Below are 14,356 nucleotides of genomic sequence, written 5' to 3' on the forward strand. Positions count from 1 at the left end.
TTCATCTTAATGTATTTTTCCTGTGATGAATATGAAATGTCCTTTTCTATCTCTTTTGATTAATTTTAGTTTGAAATCTATTTTGTTAGATATTAGGATAGCTACACCAGCTTGTTTCTTAGGTCCATTTGATTGGAAAATCTTTTCCCAACCCTTTACTCTGAGGTAATGTCTGTCTTTGAGGTTGAGGTGTGTTTCTTGTATGTAGCAGAATGATGGATCCTGTTTTCATACTCATTCTGTTTGCCTGTGTCTTTTTATAGGTAAATTGAGTCCACTGATATTAAGAGATATTAATGACCAGTGATTGTTAATTTTTGTTATTTTTTGTTTCGTTGTTGTTGTTGGTGGTGGTGGTAGTGTGTGTGTGTGTGTGTGTGTGTGTGTTCCTCTTCTTTGGGATTAGCTGATATGAGGTTATCTATTGCCTGTGTTTTCAGGGGTACAGCTAATTTCCTTGGGTTGGAGTTTTCCTTCTTGTACTTTCTGTAGGACTGGACTTGTAGATAAATCTGGTTTTATCATGGAATATCCATCTATGGTGTTTGAAAGGTTTGCTGGGTATAGTAGTCTGGGTTGGCATCCATAGTCTCTTACTGTCTGTGAATGTCTGTCCAGGACCTTTTGGCTTTCAGAGTCTCCATTGATAAGTCGGGTGTAATTCTGATAGGTCTGCCTTTATATGTTACTTGGCCTTTTTCCTTTGCAGCTCCTTCTTTCTTTATTCTGTGTGTTTAGTGTTTTGATTATTATGTGGTCAGGGGACTTTTTTTTTTTTTTTAGTCGAATCTATTTGGTGTTCTGTAAGCTTCTTGTACCTTCATAGACATGTCTGTTTTTAGGTTGGGAAAGTTTTCTTCGATGATTTTGTTGAATATAATTTCTGTGCCTTTGAGCTGAAATTCTTCTCCTTCTTTAATCCCTATCTTAGGTTTGGTTTGGTCTTTTCATGGTGTCCCAGATTTCCTGGATGTTTTGTGTTAAGAATTTGTTGGAGTTGACATTTTCTTTGACTAATGAATCTATTTCCTCTATTGTATCTTCAATTCCTAAGATTCTCTCTTCCATCTCTTGTATTCTGTTGGTTATGCTTGTAGTTCCTATTCCCTCATTTTGCGTTTTCTTTATTACCTCTACTTCAATTTTCAAGTCTTGAACTGTTTCCATCACCTGTTCGATTGTTTTTTTCTTGGCTTTCTTTAAGGGATTTATTGATTTCTTCCAATATTTTGTCTTTTCCTCCATTTCTTTAAGGGGATTTTTCATTTCCTCTTTAAGGGCCTCTATCATCTTCACAAAATTATTTTTAAGGCCATTTTCTTCTGCTTCCTCTGCGTTGGGATGTTCAGGTCTTGCTGTTGTAGAACCACTAGTTTCTAGTGGTGCCATATTGCTCTTTATGTTATTGAATGTATTCTTACACTGCTGTCTGCCCATCTCTTCCTCCACTCAGTGCAGGTGGGGCCTGCGGCTCCAGTGGTCACCGATTCCACAGGGGATGGTTGGTAGGGGAGGAGGAGGCTGCTGCCTGGTTGCTGGGGCTCTTGTTCCAATGGGTACAGGTGAGGCCTGTGGCACCCAGTGGTCCTTGATGCTGCAGGGGATGGTTGGTGGGGGTTGTGGGGGAGGTGCTGCGTTACTGGGGCTGTGGTTGGGGGAGGGGCACAGGCTGTGCCCCCAGGCCTAGAGAGCTGCAGCCATGGGTTTTTAGAGACAAGGTCTTGGTATGTAGTACAGGGTGGCTTTGAACACATGATTCTCCTGTGTTGTAGACTATTAGTTTAAGATGTGTTACATTTGTTTATGCTGTGGAATATTCATCTAATGAAGCAAAGATGTGTGGCATTCTTTTATATTGTATTTGTTTAACTCTGCAAAGCTGTGTTACTTTGCCTGCCTAAAACACATAATTGGTCTAATAAAGAGCTGAACGGCCGGTAGCTAGGCAGGAGAAAGGATAGGCAGGGCTGACATGCATAGAGAATAAATAGGAGGAGAAGTCTAGGCTTGGGGAAAGAGAGAGGAGTGAGAAAAGGAGGAGGAGAGGAGGACTGTAGGGCCAGCCACCCATCCACACAGCCAGCCGTGGAGTAAGAAGGAAAGAAAGGATATAGAATAAAGAAAGGCAAAGAGCCTAGAGGAAAAACGGAGTTAAAGAGACATGGGATAATTTAAGTTAGAAAAGCTGGCTAGAAACAAACCAAGCTAAGGCCGGGCATTCATAAGTAAGAAGAAGTCTCCGAGTATTTATTTGGTAGCTGGGTGGAGGGCCCCCAAAGAGGGGAGAAAAAAACCAACTCCACTCCTGCTTTGCCTCCTGGATGGCAGAATTATAGACCGCTGTTACTATACCTGGCTCTCACCACATTCAACCTTGTTTTCCTCCCTATAAAATTTTGGAATAACATGTAAAATTCTACAAAATCCCTTGTTGAGATTTTATTTTTATTTATTTTATTTAATTTCTGTGGCTCTGGGGATTGAGCCAGGGATTTATACTTGATAGACAAATGCTATACCACTCAACTACATCTTGACCCAGGGTTTGTATTGTAGTTTTGTAGATGGATTTTCATGGAAGCCAGGTGGTGGTCGCGCCTTTAATCCCAGCACTCGGGAGGCAGAGCCAGGCAGATCTCTGAGTTCGAGGCCAGCCTGGTCTGCAGAGTGAGATCCCGGACAGGCACCAAAACTACACAGAGAAACCCTGTCTGGAAAAACAAAAAACAAAACAAAACAAAAATGACATGGAAACTTATTATTAATTATGAAAGCATGGCCTATAGCTTAGGCTTGTCCCACTAGCTCTTATAACTTAAATTAACTCATTTATATTAATCTACATTTTGCCTCATGGCTTTTTACCTTTCTTTCATCTTGCACCTCCTGTTTCCTTTCCTTATCCTCTGGCATCTCTCCCGTGCCTCGATTTATCTCTTTTCCTTCTCTCTCTGCCCAGAAGTCCCACCTAACCTCTTCCTGCCTAGATATTGGACATTTGGCTCTTTATCAAACCAATCAGAAGGTGCCTTGGAAAAAAGACCTCTTCACAGTGTACAAAAAGACTATCCCACAACATAATTTATCATATTTTAATTTATTTAGAAATATTTCCACTCAAAAATAATATACAACATTCCATTCATTTTGGTCTTTTTTTTTTTTTTTTTTTTGAGCTGAGGACCGAACCCAGGGCCTGGTGCTTGCTAGGCAAGTGCTCTACCACTGAGCTAAATCCCTAACCCCATCATTTTGGTCATTTTTATATGTCAAAATTTTGTTAATTTTTCACAAAGGTATGTGAATATTTTATTAATTTTTCCTACTTATTTTGCATTTTGTTCCTATTGTAAATAGTCAAAAATTAAAATTACTTTTCATTTTTCGAGATGAGGTCTCACAATGTAGCTCTGGCTGTCCTAGAATTCTCTATGTAGACCAAACTGGCCTCAAACTCAGCGAGATCCACCTGCCTCTGCCTCCCAAGTGCTGGAGTTAAAGGTATGTGCTACCATGCCCAGCTCTAAAATTACATTTTCTTAGTAGATCTTGCAGTTGTGTTGAATTCAATTTCGGATTTTTTTAAAAATTTATTTATTATGTGTATATACAGTGTTCTGCCTGCATGTATGCTTGCACTGCAGGCCAGAAGAGGGCACCAGATCTCATTACAGATGGTTGTGAGCCACTATGTGGTTGCTGGGAATTGAACTCAGGACCTCTGGAAGAGCAAACAGTGCTCTTAACCTCTGCGCCATCTCTCCAGCCCAATTTCAGATTTTTTTAAGAGTAAATTTTTTTAGAGCAGTCTGAAATTCATAGTAAAACTGAGAGGAACATAGAAAGACGTTCCTATTGAGTTATCTGCCTTCTGCTGTTATGCATGCCTACTGAGTGGCATATTTTTTTCATTTTTATTGTTTTGGTTTTTTGAGACAGAGTTTCTCTGCCCAGCTGTCCCGGAACTCAGTCTGTAGACCAGGCTGGCCTTGAACTCACAGAGATCCGTCTGCCTCTGCCTCCCAAGTGCTAGGATTAAAGGATGTGCCACCACCACCTGGCCTTGGCATATTTATTTTAACCGATAAACCTACATCAGTGCTGTAGCACCAGAAGTCACAAGCTCCCTTTACCAGTCAGTCACTGCTGGTACAGGTTTTCTGAGCATAGACAAATGCATAACACTGGGTCTCTCACTCGGGATCATACATGGTATTTTCACTCTCCTAAAATACCTGTGTTCTACATGTCCGTTCTTCTCTCCTACCTGGCCCCTAGCAATCATACTTCTTGTGTTTTTTTTTAATTACCTCTTCCTATAGTTTTTCATTTTCTAGAATGACATATAGTTGGAATTATATAGTATGTAGCCTTTCAGACTAGCTTTTTTTTTAATTCAATAATATGCATTTAAGAACCAAGCATCTCAGCCTTCTGTGATGACAAATGGGTAGTAGATCCCTTGGTAAATAAGCAGATATATCTAGGGTTTATTTCATTTTGTTTTATATTTAACATCGAATTCTTTATATTTAGTGTAACAAAATGTAAGAAGAATATCCAAAGGTTTAGAGACATGTATATTGTTCTTTCCACCATCTTGACACCTGCAGAAGCCTGCTGGGAAAAAGACTTCTAAAAGGCAAATCTGTCTGGAAGGCTGTGGTGCAAGGTTATTTTTGCTGGCTATAGTGAGGTCTTTGAAACCAAAGCGAGCACACAGCTCTTCTTAAAATTGAAGGTGTTTATGGCCGAGATGAAACTGAATTCTACTTAGGAAAGAGATGCATACACACACACACACACACACACACACACACACACTCACACACACACACACACTCACAAGAAACATTGTGCTGTTTCTTGCTATATATGACTTGCACAATGACTCCTGGAGGCAAACTAAAAGCCAGAGTGATCTGGGGAAAGGACACTCAGGTATAGAAACAGTGGCATGGTTTGTGACAAATTCCGAAGCAACCTTCCTGCAAAGGCCACTGGACACAGAGTCCACGTGGTGGTGTACCCCTCAAAGATCTAAGCTAATGAAAAGTAAATAAATAAAAATGTATTTGTAAAAACAAACAAACAGACATGTGTATTGAAAATATAGCATTCTAACTAATGCTTACCTGATGTTTATTAAAAATGTATTTCTTTTTTCTCCCAACAGAGACGTTTATGAAAATTTAACCCAGGTAACTTTTGTCAATTTTGCATATCCACCACATGTCATTATCTTATCATTTATGTTTCCAGGTGAGGAATTTCCCAAGGTATTTTTGCCATGAATTTCCCATGGAGCAGCAGTGCTCAGAGTATGTTTTGAAGACCCCTTGGTTTGCCAGGAGGCCTAGTCAGGGAAGTTCAACCATATATTTACACAAGGTGGATCTTTCCCCCAATATTCTCCCCTTAAATAGCAGAAACAGAGAGGATTATCCAAGTGTCTTCTGTTGAAACACTAAAGAAATTTTGAAACTATTGGCAGACATTTTCTTGGTTTTTCTTATTTGGTAAAATAATGATTTTTCATAAAGTTCATGTTAACGTATTTTATGAATATAATGTAGCATGTATCATGGTTTTATAAATTAGTATCACTGAATGTTCTCAGTTTTATTACATGGTTCACTTGATAAGTCTAACCCACATGATACAAAAGCCTTACAGGATCCAGACATGGTTTGTAGTCTGAGCAATGAGGAGGATGGTGCAGGAGCATCAGGAATTTGAGGCCAGCCTGAGGTACAAATAAGATCTTGTCTCAAAAAAAATTTCATGAAATTAAAATTTTAAAGGCTGGAGATGTAGCTTATTTGGTAGAATACTTTGCTGGCTTGTGCAAAGCCCTTGGTTCAATTCCCAGCACCACATAAATTGGATGTGGTGGCTGGTCCATGCCTGTAATGTCAGCACTCCAGAGACAAAGGTCCAGAGTTCAAGGTTATCCTCAGCTATACAGTGGGTTCAATCAGCTGATTATCTCAAATGTTATCAAGGGTATAGAACAATCGGTTTTGGGCTACCTGGCAAGACCCTGTCTAAAACACTGTGCCAAGAAACAACAACAACAACCAGAAACAAAAAAGACATAATTACAGTTAGTCAAAACATATAATGTATGAAACGCTCTGATAATGAGTTTTAAGTCTAGATTTTTCTAGCAATATGTAGTAACTGAGTTGACCACACAGAAGTAGAGCACTGGGCAGGGCCAAGTTCTATTAAAGAGAGTGGGAAGACAATTTACAAGTATTCTCAAAAGTGCCAGCAACAGATGGTCTCCTCTGAGTCCTTGCTAGCCTTTACAGAGCAAACGACGCTAATGATGTCCCAGCAGATTGTGACTATCTCATCTCCAGCACCTCTTAATCTATGTACTGGGCACACAGAAGCAGGCAGGACAAGTCCCTACCCTCACTACTGTGTCATTACTGCTTGTCTAAAAACATTATACAAAGCTGCTTATTCAATTTATAAATCCAGCATAACTCTAAAACCTAAAACCTGACTCAGTTCCAAAAATTGTTGACATCTTTTTTTAAATATGCAAAAAGTTAGAATAAAATAGCGAAAAGAAGTATCAACAGCAGGGAGTGGTCCTTGCTGTGCAAGCACCGAGACCCGAGTTCCATTCCCGGAACCCACTTAAACATGGAAGGAGAGAAGCAACTCCAGAAATCGTCCTCCGACCTCCACCGATGCACCATGACACAGCCACCAACCACATAACACATGTACATGAACAATAATAAATAAACATCTACATGTCTGGAAGACATAAAACAATCCTGTACTGTTATATATTGGTATTATACATCCCAGGAATCTGTCAGCATCACCTAGAATAGCATCAAAATAAAGGATATAAAACATCATCACAGGACTTAGGAACTTTTTTTTTTTTTTTTTTTTTTTGGTTTTTGGTTTTTGGTTTTTGGTTTTTCAAGACAGGGTTTCTCTGTGTAGCTTTGCACCTTTCCTGGAACTCGCTTTGGAGACCAGGCTGGCCTCGAACTCACAGAGATCCGCCCGCCTCTGCCTCCCGAGTGCTGGGATTAAAGGAGGGATTAAAGGCATGCGCCACCACCGCCTGGCATAGACTTAGGAACTTATCACTAAGATTTTCCAAAAAGACTCCATCCCCATATTGAAGAGACCTAAGGACCACTACAAAAGGAAGTAAAAGAAGCCTGCCACCCAGCTCTTCACAACAAAACAGAGAAGCTAGGAGAAGCTCTCAAAGGCCAGACCATCTCAATGGCTAACTCAGATGCAGCTAAAACCATCACTGGGAGTCAGCAAATAATTAAATGCCATGAATAAACTTAATATAGTAATTATTGATAATACTGTAGTTAATGTCTCATACTGTATACCCATCTCAAACATACGGAGCATTCAGCAGGCTGTATACCTCAGCAAAGGCTGAAGGACTGAGACAATGGGCCATGCGTTCTGTAACTACTAGGCAGTTAACTTAGGGATTGATGATAGAATTACTAAAAAAAATAAATAAATAAACTCCAGGTTCAAATTTTTTTGTTTTGTTTTCCTCTCTCACTAGGCAATCCAAACTGGCTTTGAACTTGCAATCCTCCTGACTTCTAAATTGCTAGAATTATGTGTGAGTGTTTTGTTGCCAGCATGTATGTCTGTGCACCGTGCACATGGAGTGCCTTTGGAGGCCAGCACAGGGCCCCTGATTCCCTGGAGCTGGAGTCACAGATGGTTGTTTGCCACCATGTATGGGAATCAAGCCGGGCTCTTCTGGAAGAGCAGCCAGTGCCCTTAAACACTGAGCCATCTCCCCAATCCCCATGTGATGGAGATTTTAAACACATGTGTTTCTAGGCTATAAAAGAAACCAAAATGAAAATTACAAAGTGTTTTTAATGTTTATTTGTTTTTATGTGTATCGATTTTTTTTTTTTTGGCCTGGGCACCAGGTACATGCAGTGCCCACAGAGGAGGGTGTTGGGTCCTCTAGGACTGGAGTTACAGATGGTTGTGAGCCACCACGTGTGTGCTGGGAACTGAACCCAGGTCCTTTGAACAAGCTGTCAGCACTCTTAACCCCTAAGCCACCTCTCCAGCCTGAAAAAATTACCAAGTATTTTGAGCAAAATAATGACAACTTCCAGGCAGATATAGAAGGACAGAGACAACTGTCCCCATCTTAACAGCAACCTAGAGGAAAAATGGGCAAGGGAAATTGAACATGGACCTTGAACACAGGGAGAGACCCCCACAGTTTCCCACAAGACAAACACAGAGTCAAACTACATCAAAATGCCATTCTTCATCTATCTGAGCGGTGCTCTCAGGAGGAAGGAGCTCTCCCTCAGTGCTGGGGAAGGTCTACCACTGAAACTACTGTGCAGCAGCTGGAAAGTGACAATGTGGTGTCCCTTTTTTTTTTTTTAATGACCTACTGAGCCAGATTTATGCCTCTCATGTTTTCTTCTATAGTCTGTCACTATATGGGTGTATGATCCAGAAAGTTCCAGCAAAGAAGAGCTGCAGTGGACTGCAACAAGACCTTCACATGTAAGTACAATACTGTCCTAGGTCAGATCACATGGGCTGCCTGTCTCTTTTGAGGATCAGGTATAAGCTATAATCAATGGAGAGGATTCTAAGCTGCCTGAAGTCAGTTTAAAACACCGTTACGGTGCCTTGTTCAGCTTAGCCACTCTAAGTGTCTTGAACTTGCACTTGATCTACGATTGTAAACCTCTCCGTCGAGCATTCTTCTCATGGGGGAAAGAGATGGGTCATTCCTGTGCCTTAAGGATGTCCTGTGAATATCTCTATTGTAGTCATGCCTTAAGAACACAGCTAAGGTGCAACCCAGCAAATGTGTCAGCCCTTCCTTCTGCTTGTTACAAATTTACTGCTTTGGAGACTTAATTTTTCTTTTTTTAAGATTTATTTATGTACTACGCATACAGTTTTCTGTCTGCATGTATGCCTACAGGCCAGAAGAGGGCGCCAGATCTCATTACAGATGGTTTTGAGCCACCATGTGGTTTCTGGGAATTGAACTCAGGACCTCTGGAAGAGCAGCTAGTTAAGAAACCGCTGAGCCATCTCTCCAGCCCCCTGGAGACTTAAATTTTGTATTCTGTTACAACTAAACATACTGAAGAAAATCAGTATAGGCTATTACTCTCTCATGAGCCTGTTGCTATCTTAATGGGTAAGGACTGTGTGGGGTGTGTGTGTGTGTGTGTGTGTGTGTGTGTGTGTGTGTGTGTGTGTGTGTGTGTGTGAATGCTTGCATAAGATGTTTTGGGACTAGGGACACGCCAGGGCATGTGTGGAGAGGCCATAAGACAGCTTTGTGGAATCAGTCCTTCCACCTTTATTTGGATTCCAAGGGTTGAACTCAGGTTGCCAGGCTTACACCACAACCGACTGAGCCCTGTCAGCAGCCCTCCGAGGTGTTTTTGACTGGCGCCAGGTCATTGGTCATTAACTCCTTCTAATTCTGTCTAAACCCATTCATCGGCCTATTCACATCAGTGGTAGACGTTTCATTTGGTTGTTTAACAAACCTCCTGTTTCACGTTTACAGCTTCCTACTATTTAAAAATGTGTTCACATTTGTGTTCTAATTGAGCACAGTATCCATATTAAAATAGATAACTAGTGTGGAATAAATATTCTTGTTTCTTTTTGTTTTTAACAAAATAGAAATATTAAAATATCCAGCTGTGTATCTGCCTTTGAAATATAAACACTTCATATGAAGCTTTTTGAGAGAGTTTTTAATACAAGGCTCACATATTCTTACCTTCCATTCATTTGTTAAATAAAGTTTTTATTTTAAAATGGTTTTATATTAATACAATTATTGCAAAGATAGTTCCTCCTATTATTCTTATACTTGTATATTGATCACAATTTATGAAATATTACTACAATGTTATTGACTGGAGTCCATATTGGTCTTTCCCCAACACTCCCCTTTTTCTGTTCCCAAATTCCATCAGAGTAACGCTTTACATTTGGTTGCCCAGTTCCCTCTTAGGTGCTCCTTTGTTGTAATAATACCTAGATGCTTTTTGTGACCTTGACAATTTTGAAGATTCCTAGTCAGGTATTGTGCAGCCATGTCAATAAGCTGCCATTTATCTGAGCTTTTTTCTCATAATGAGGCTGGAGTTAGACCTCTCAAGGAGAAATACCACCAAGGTCCGGAACTTTTGCCGTCAGGTTGTGCTGAGGGTCTGGACTAACAGTGCAGCCTGGCAATGTGTGTGACAAGAGCACACATGTGGAGGCCAGAAGGCCGTTCTCCTACCATGTGTATCCTAGGGATTGAACTTGGGTCATCAGGTTTGGTGGCACATGCCTTTATCCTCTGAGCCATTTCTTGGGTTCACACTCTACTTTCTTAAAGCAGTTTACATAATTTTTTTATAATTTTTTTTTCTGTGTGGGAGACTTATGCGTTACTCATTCATTTGCTCAATGCTTTTTTTTTTTATATCAGTACCGACTTACATACTTATTCCATGTTACAACCCATGGTCTTGGGTTATAACACAACACTGCCTATTTACTGGGACCCATTCATTAGACTTATGTATCCCTTTTGACAGATTCCTACCATTGGTTCCATTTGGTCTGATTTCAACCCTTCTTTTTTTCTACATTCTGGCATTCTGAGGTGTTCCAAGACCATCTTGTAGACTATGTTAGGAATCAAGATCTGCTTTGTAAGAGTGTGCACTGATAATTTGGTGGTTGTGGTGGTTTGAATAAGAATGATCCTCAGAGGCTCATATATTTGAATGCTTAGTTATCAGGGAGTGTCACTACGTGAGAAAGATTAGGAGGTGTGGCCTTGCTGGAGTAGGTGTGGCCTTGTTAGAGGAAGTGTGTCACTGGAGGTTGGCTTTGAGGTTTCAAAAGCCCAGGCTAGGCCCAGGGCTCTCTCTTCCTGCTGCCTATGAATCTGGACATGGAACTCGCAGCTCCGTCTCCAGCATCCGGTTTGCCTGCATCCTGCTATGCTCCTGCTGTGATGATAATGGACTAAGCCTCTGAAACTGTGAGCCAGCCCCAACTAAATGCTTTCTTTTGAGGAGAAAGGAGTGTAGGCGCCAGAGGGGTCAAGGACACCACAGGAAGACTCACACAATCAGCGAATCTGGACTTAAAGGGCCTTGCAGAGACTGAACAGACAGCCAGGGAGCCTGTATGGGACTGACCTAGACACTCTGCATATATGTTACAGTTGTGTAGATTGGTCCTCTTGTGGGACTCCTAACAACAGGAACAGGGGCTGTCTCTGACTCTTTTGCTGGCATTTTGGACCTTACTCCTCCTACAGGGTTGCTTTGCCTGGCCTTAATACATGGGGAGGTGCTTAGTCTTACTGCCGCTTGATAGGCCATGTTTTATTGGTACTCAAGGGAAACCTGCCCTTTCCTGGATGGAGAAGAGGAGGGAATTGGGGGGTGGGAGCAGGGGTGGGGGGGGGAGATGGGGGGAATGCCGAGGGCCATGGGAGCTACAGCAGCTGACAACTAGTGTTTGACTAAGCTGCTCCCGGAGAAACAGAGCCCAACAGCACTGATTCGACAAAGAACTCCCAGTGAACCAAGACTATCAATTGGAACAAGAGAGGCACCTTCAGACACAGACACCATCTGCACTGAGCGGAGGAAGAGATGAGTGGACCCCGGTGCAAAAATACAGGCAACAACATAAAGACCTATATGACACCATCAGAACCTAGTGATTCTACACCTGCAAGACCTGAGCATACAAACGCAGAAGAAATCAATCCTAAAAATGACTTTAAGAAAATGATAGAGGCCCTTAGAGAGAAATGAAAAACTCCTTTAAAGAGGAAATGAAAAATTCCCTTAAAGAAATGAAAGAAAAAACAAACAAAAAATTGGAAGAAATCAAAGAAAGCCAAGAAAAAGCAATTAAACAGATGAAGGAAACAGTTCAAGATTAGAAAACTGAAATTGAGACAATAAAGAAGACACAAACTGAGGGAATGCTGGAATAGAAGATCTGACTAAATGAACAGGAACTACAGATGCAAGCATAACCAACAGAATGCAAGAGATGGAACAGAGAATCTCTGACGTTGAAGACACAATAGAGAAAATAGACTCGTCAGTCAAAGAAAACACTAAAGCCAAAAAAGTAACACAAAACATCCAGGAAATTTGGGACACCATAAAAAGACCAAAACTGCCGGGTGGTTGGTGGCACACGCCTTTAATCCCAGCACTTGGGAGGCAGAGGCAGACTGATCTCTGTGAGTTCAAGGCCAGCCTGGTCTACAGAGCAAGATCCAGGACAGGCTCCAAAACTACACAGAGAAACCCTGTCTCAAAAAAACAAAAAACAAAACAAATCAAAAAGACCAAACCTAAGAAAAACAGGGATAGAAGGGGAAAAATACCAACTTAAAGGCACAGAAAATATATTCAACAAAATCATAGAAGAAAACTTTCCCTACCTATGAAAATACAAGAAGCTTACAGAACACCAAATAGGCTGGATCTAAAAAAAAAAAAAAAAAAAAAAAAAAAAGTTCCCTTGCCACATAATAATCAAAACACTAAACACATACAGAACAAAGAAAAACATGTTAAGAGCTGCAAAGGAAAAAGGCCAAGTAACATACAAAGGCAGACCCATCAGAATAATACCAGACTTCCCAGTAGAGACTGTGAAAGCTAGAAGATTCTGGACAAACGTTATGCAGACACTAAGAGACCATGGATGACAACCCAGACTGTTATACCCAGCAAAACTCTCAATCATCATAGATGAAGTAAACAAAATATTCCATGATAAAACCAGATTTAAGCAATACCTATCCACAAATCCAGCCCTACAGAAAGCACTAGAAGGAAAAATCCAACCTAAGAGAATTAAACACACCCATAAAAACTCAGGCAATAAATAATCCCACACTAACAAATACCAAAGAAGGGAAACACAACACTACCACCAAAAAATAACAGGAATTAACAATCATTGGTCATTAATATCCATCAATATCAATCGTCTCAACTCACCTATAAAAAGACACAGGCTAACAGAACAGATATGAAAACAGGATCCATCCATTTGCTGCATACAAGAAACACACCTAAACTTCAAAGACAGACACTACCTCAGAGTAAAAGGCTGGGAAAATGCTTTCCAATCAAATGGTCTTAAGAAGCAAGCTGGTGTAGCTATCCTAATATCTAATAAAATAGACTTCAAACTAAAATCAATCGAAAGAGATCGGGAAGGACATTACATATTTATCACAGGGAAAATCCAGCAAGATGAAGTCTCAGTTCTGAACATTCATGCCCCAAATACAAAGGCCCACATTTGTAAAAGAAACATTACTAAAGCTTAAATTGCACATCAAACCCCACATACTAGTAATGGGAGATTTCAACACACCACTCTCACCAATGGACAAATCTACCAGACTGAAACTTAAGCATGAAATAAAGGACCTAACAGATGTTATGACTCAAATGGACTTAATAGATATCTACAGAATTCCACCCTAACACAAAAGAATATACCTTCTCAGCATCCCATGGAACCTTCTCGAAAATTGACCACATGCTTGGTCACAAAGCAAATCTTAACAGATACAAAAACATTGGAATAACCTCCTGTATTTTATCAGACCACCATGCCTTAAAGTTAGATTTCAACAACAAAAACTATAGAAAACCTATAATATCATGGAAACTGAATAATACCCACCTGAAGCACCAATGGGTCAAGGAAGAAAAAAAGAAATTAAAGATTTCCTAGAATTCAATGAAAATGAAAGTACAATATACCCAAACTTATGGGACACTGTGAAAGCAGCACTGAGAGGAAAATTCATAGCACTAAATGCACACCTGAAAGCTCTAGAACAAAAAGAAACAAACTCACCCAGGAGGAATAGACACCAGGAAATAATCAAATTGAGGGCTGAAATCAATGAAATAGAAACCAAGAGAACAATACAAAGAATCAATTAAAGAAAGAGTTGGTTCTAGCCAGGTGGTGGTGGTGGTGGTGGTGGTGGTGGCGGCGGCGGCGGCGGCGGCGGCGGCGGCGGCGGCGGCGGCGGCGCATGCCTTTAATCCCAACACTCAGGAGGCAGAGGCAGGCGGATCTCTGTGAGTTCGAGGCCAGCCTGGTCTACAAAGTGAGTTCCAGAAAAGGCGCAAAACTACACAGAGAAACCCTATCTCGAACAATAAAAAAAAAAAAAAGAGAGAGAGAGCATCCAAATTAACAAAATCAGAAATGAAAAAAGAGACATAACAATAGACAATGAGGAAATCCAGAGAATTATCAGGTCATA

General features: G+C 40.7%; 1 protein-coding gene and 1 pseudogene across 9 annotated transcripts in view; both read left to right on the top strand.

Annotated features, from left to right (window-relative positions):
• Positions 1-14,356, top strand: part of Catspere (catsper channel auxiliary subunit epsilon) — a 120,180-nt gene that overhangs the window by 42,075 nt on the left and 63,749 nt on the right. For 8 of the 9 annotated variants that reach the window (XM_076548029.1, XM_076548034.1, XM_076548031.1 and 5 more), the window contains 2 exons: positions 5,177-5,201; positions 8,479-8,556. In XM_076548029.1, the coding sequence (XP_076404144.1) occupies positions 5,177-5,201; positions 8,479-8,556 (103 nt within the window). The remainder of the gene's footprint in view (positions 1-5,176; positions 5,202-8,478; positions 8,557-14,356) is intronic. The other variant, XM_076548030.1, reaches the window with a different exon arrangement.
• Positions 1,553-5,170, top strand: LOC121821198 (large ribosomal subunit protein eL33 pseudogene; annotated as a pseudogene).

This window comes from Peromyscus maniculatus, chromosome 11, assembly GCF_049852395.1.
Source record: "Peromyscus maniculatus bairdii isolate BWxNUB_F1_BW_parent chromosome 11, HU_Pman_BW_mat_3.1, whole genome shotgun sequence".
Lineage (NCBI taxonomy): Eukaryota > Metazoa > Chordata > Mammalia > Rodentia > Cricetidae > Peromyscus > Peromyscus maniculatus.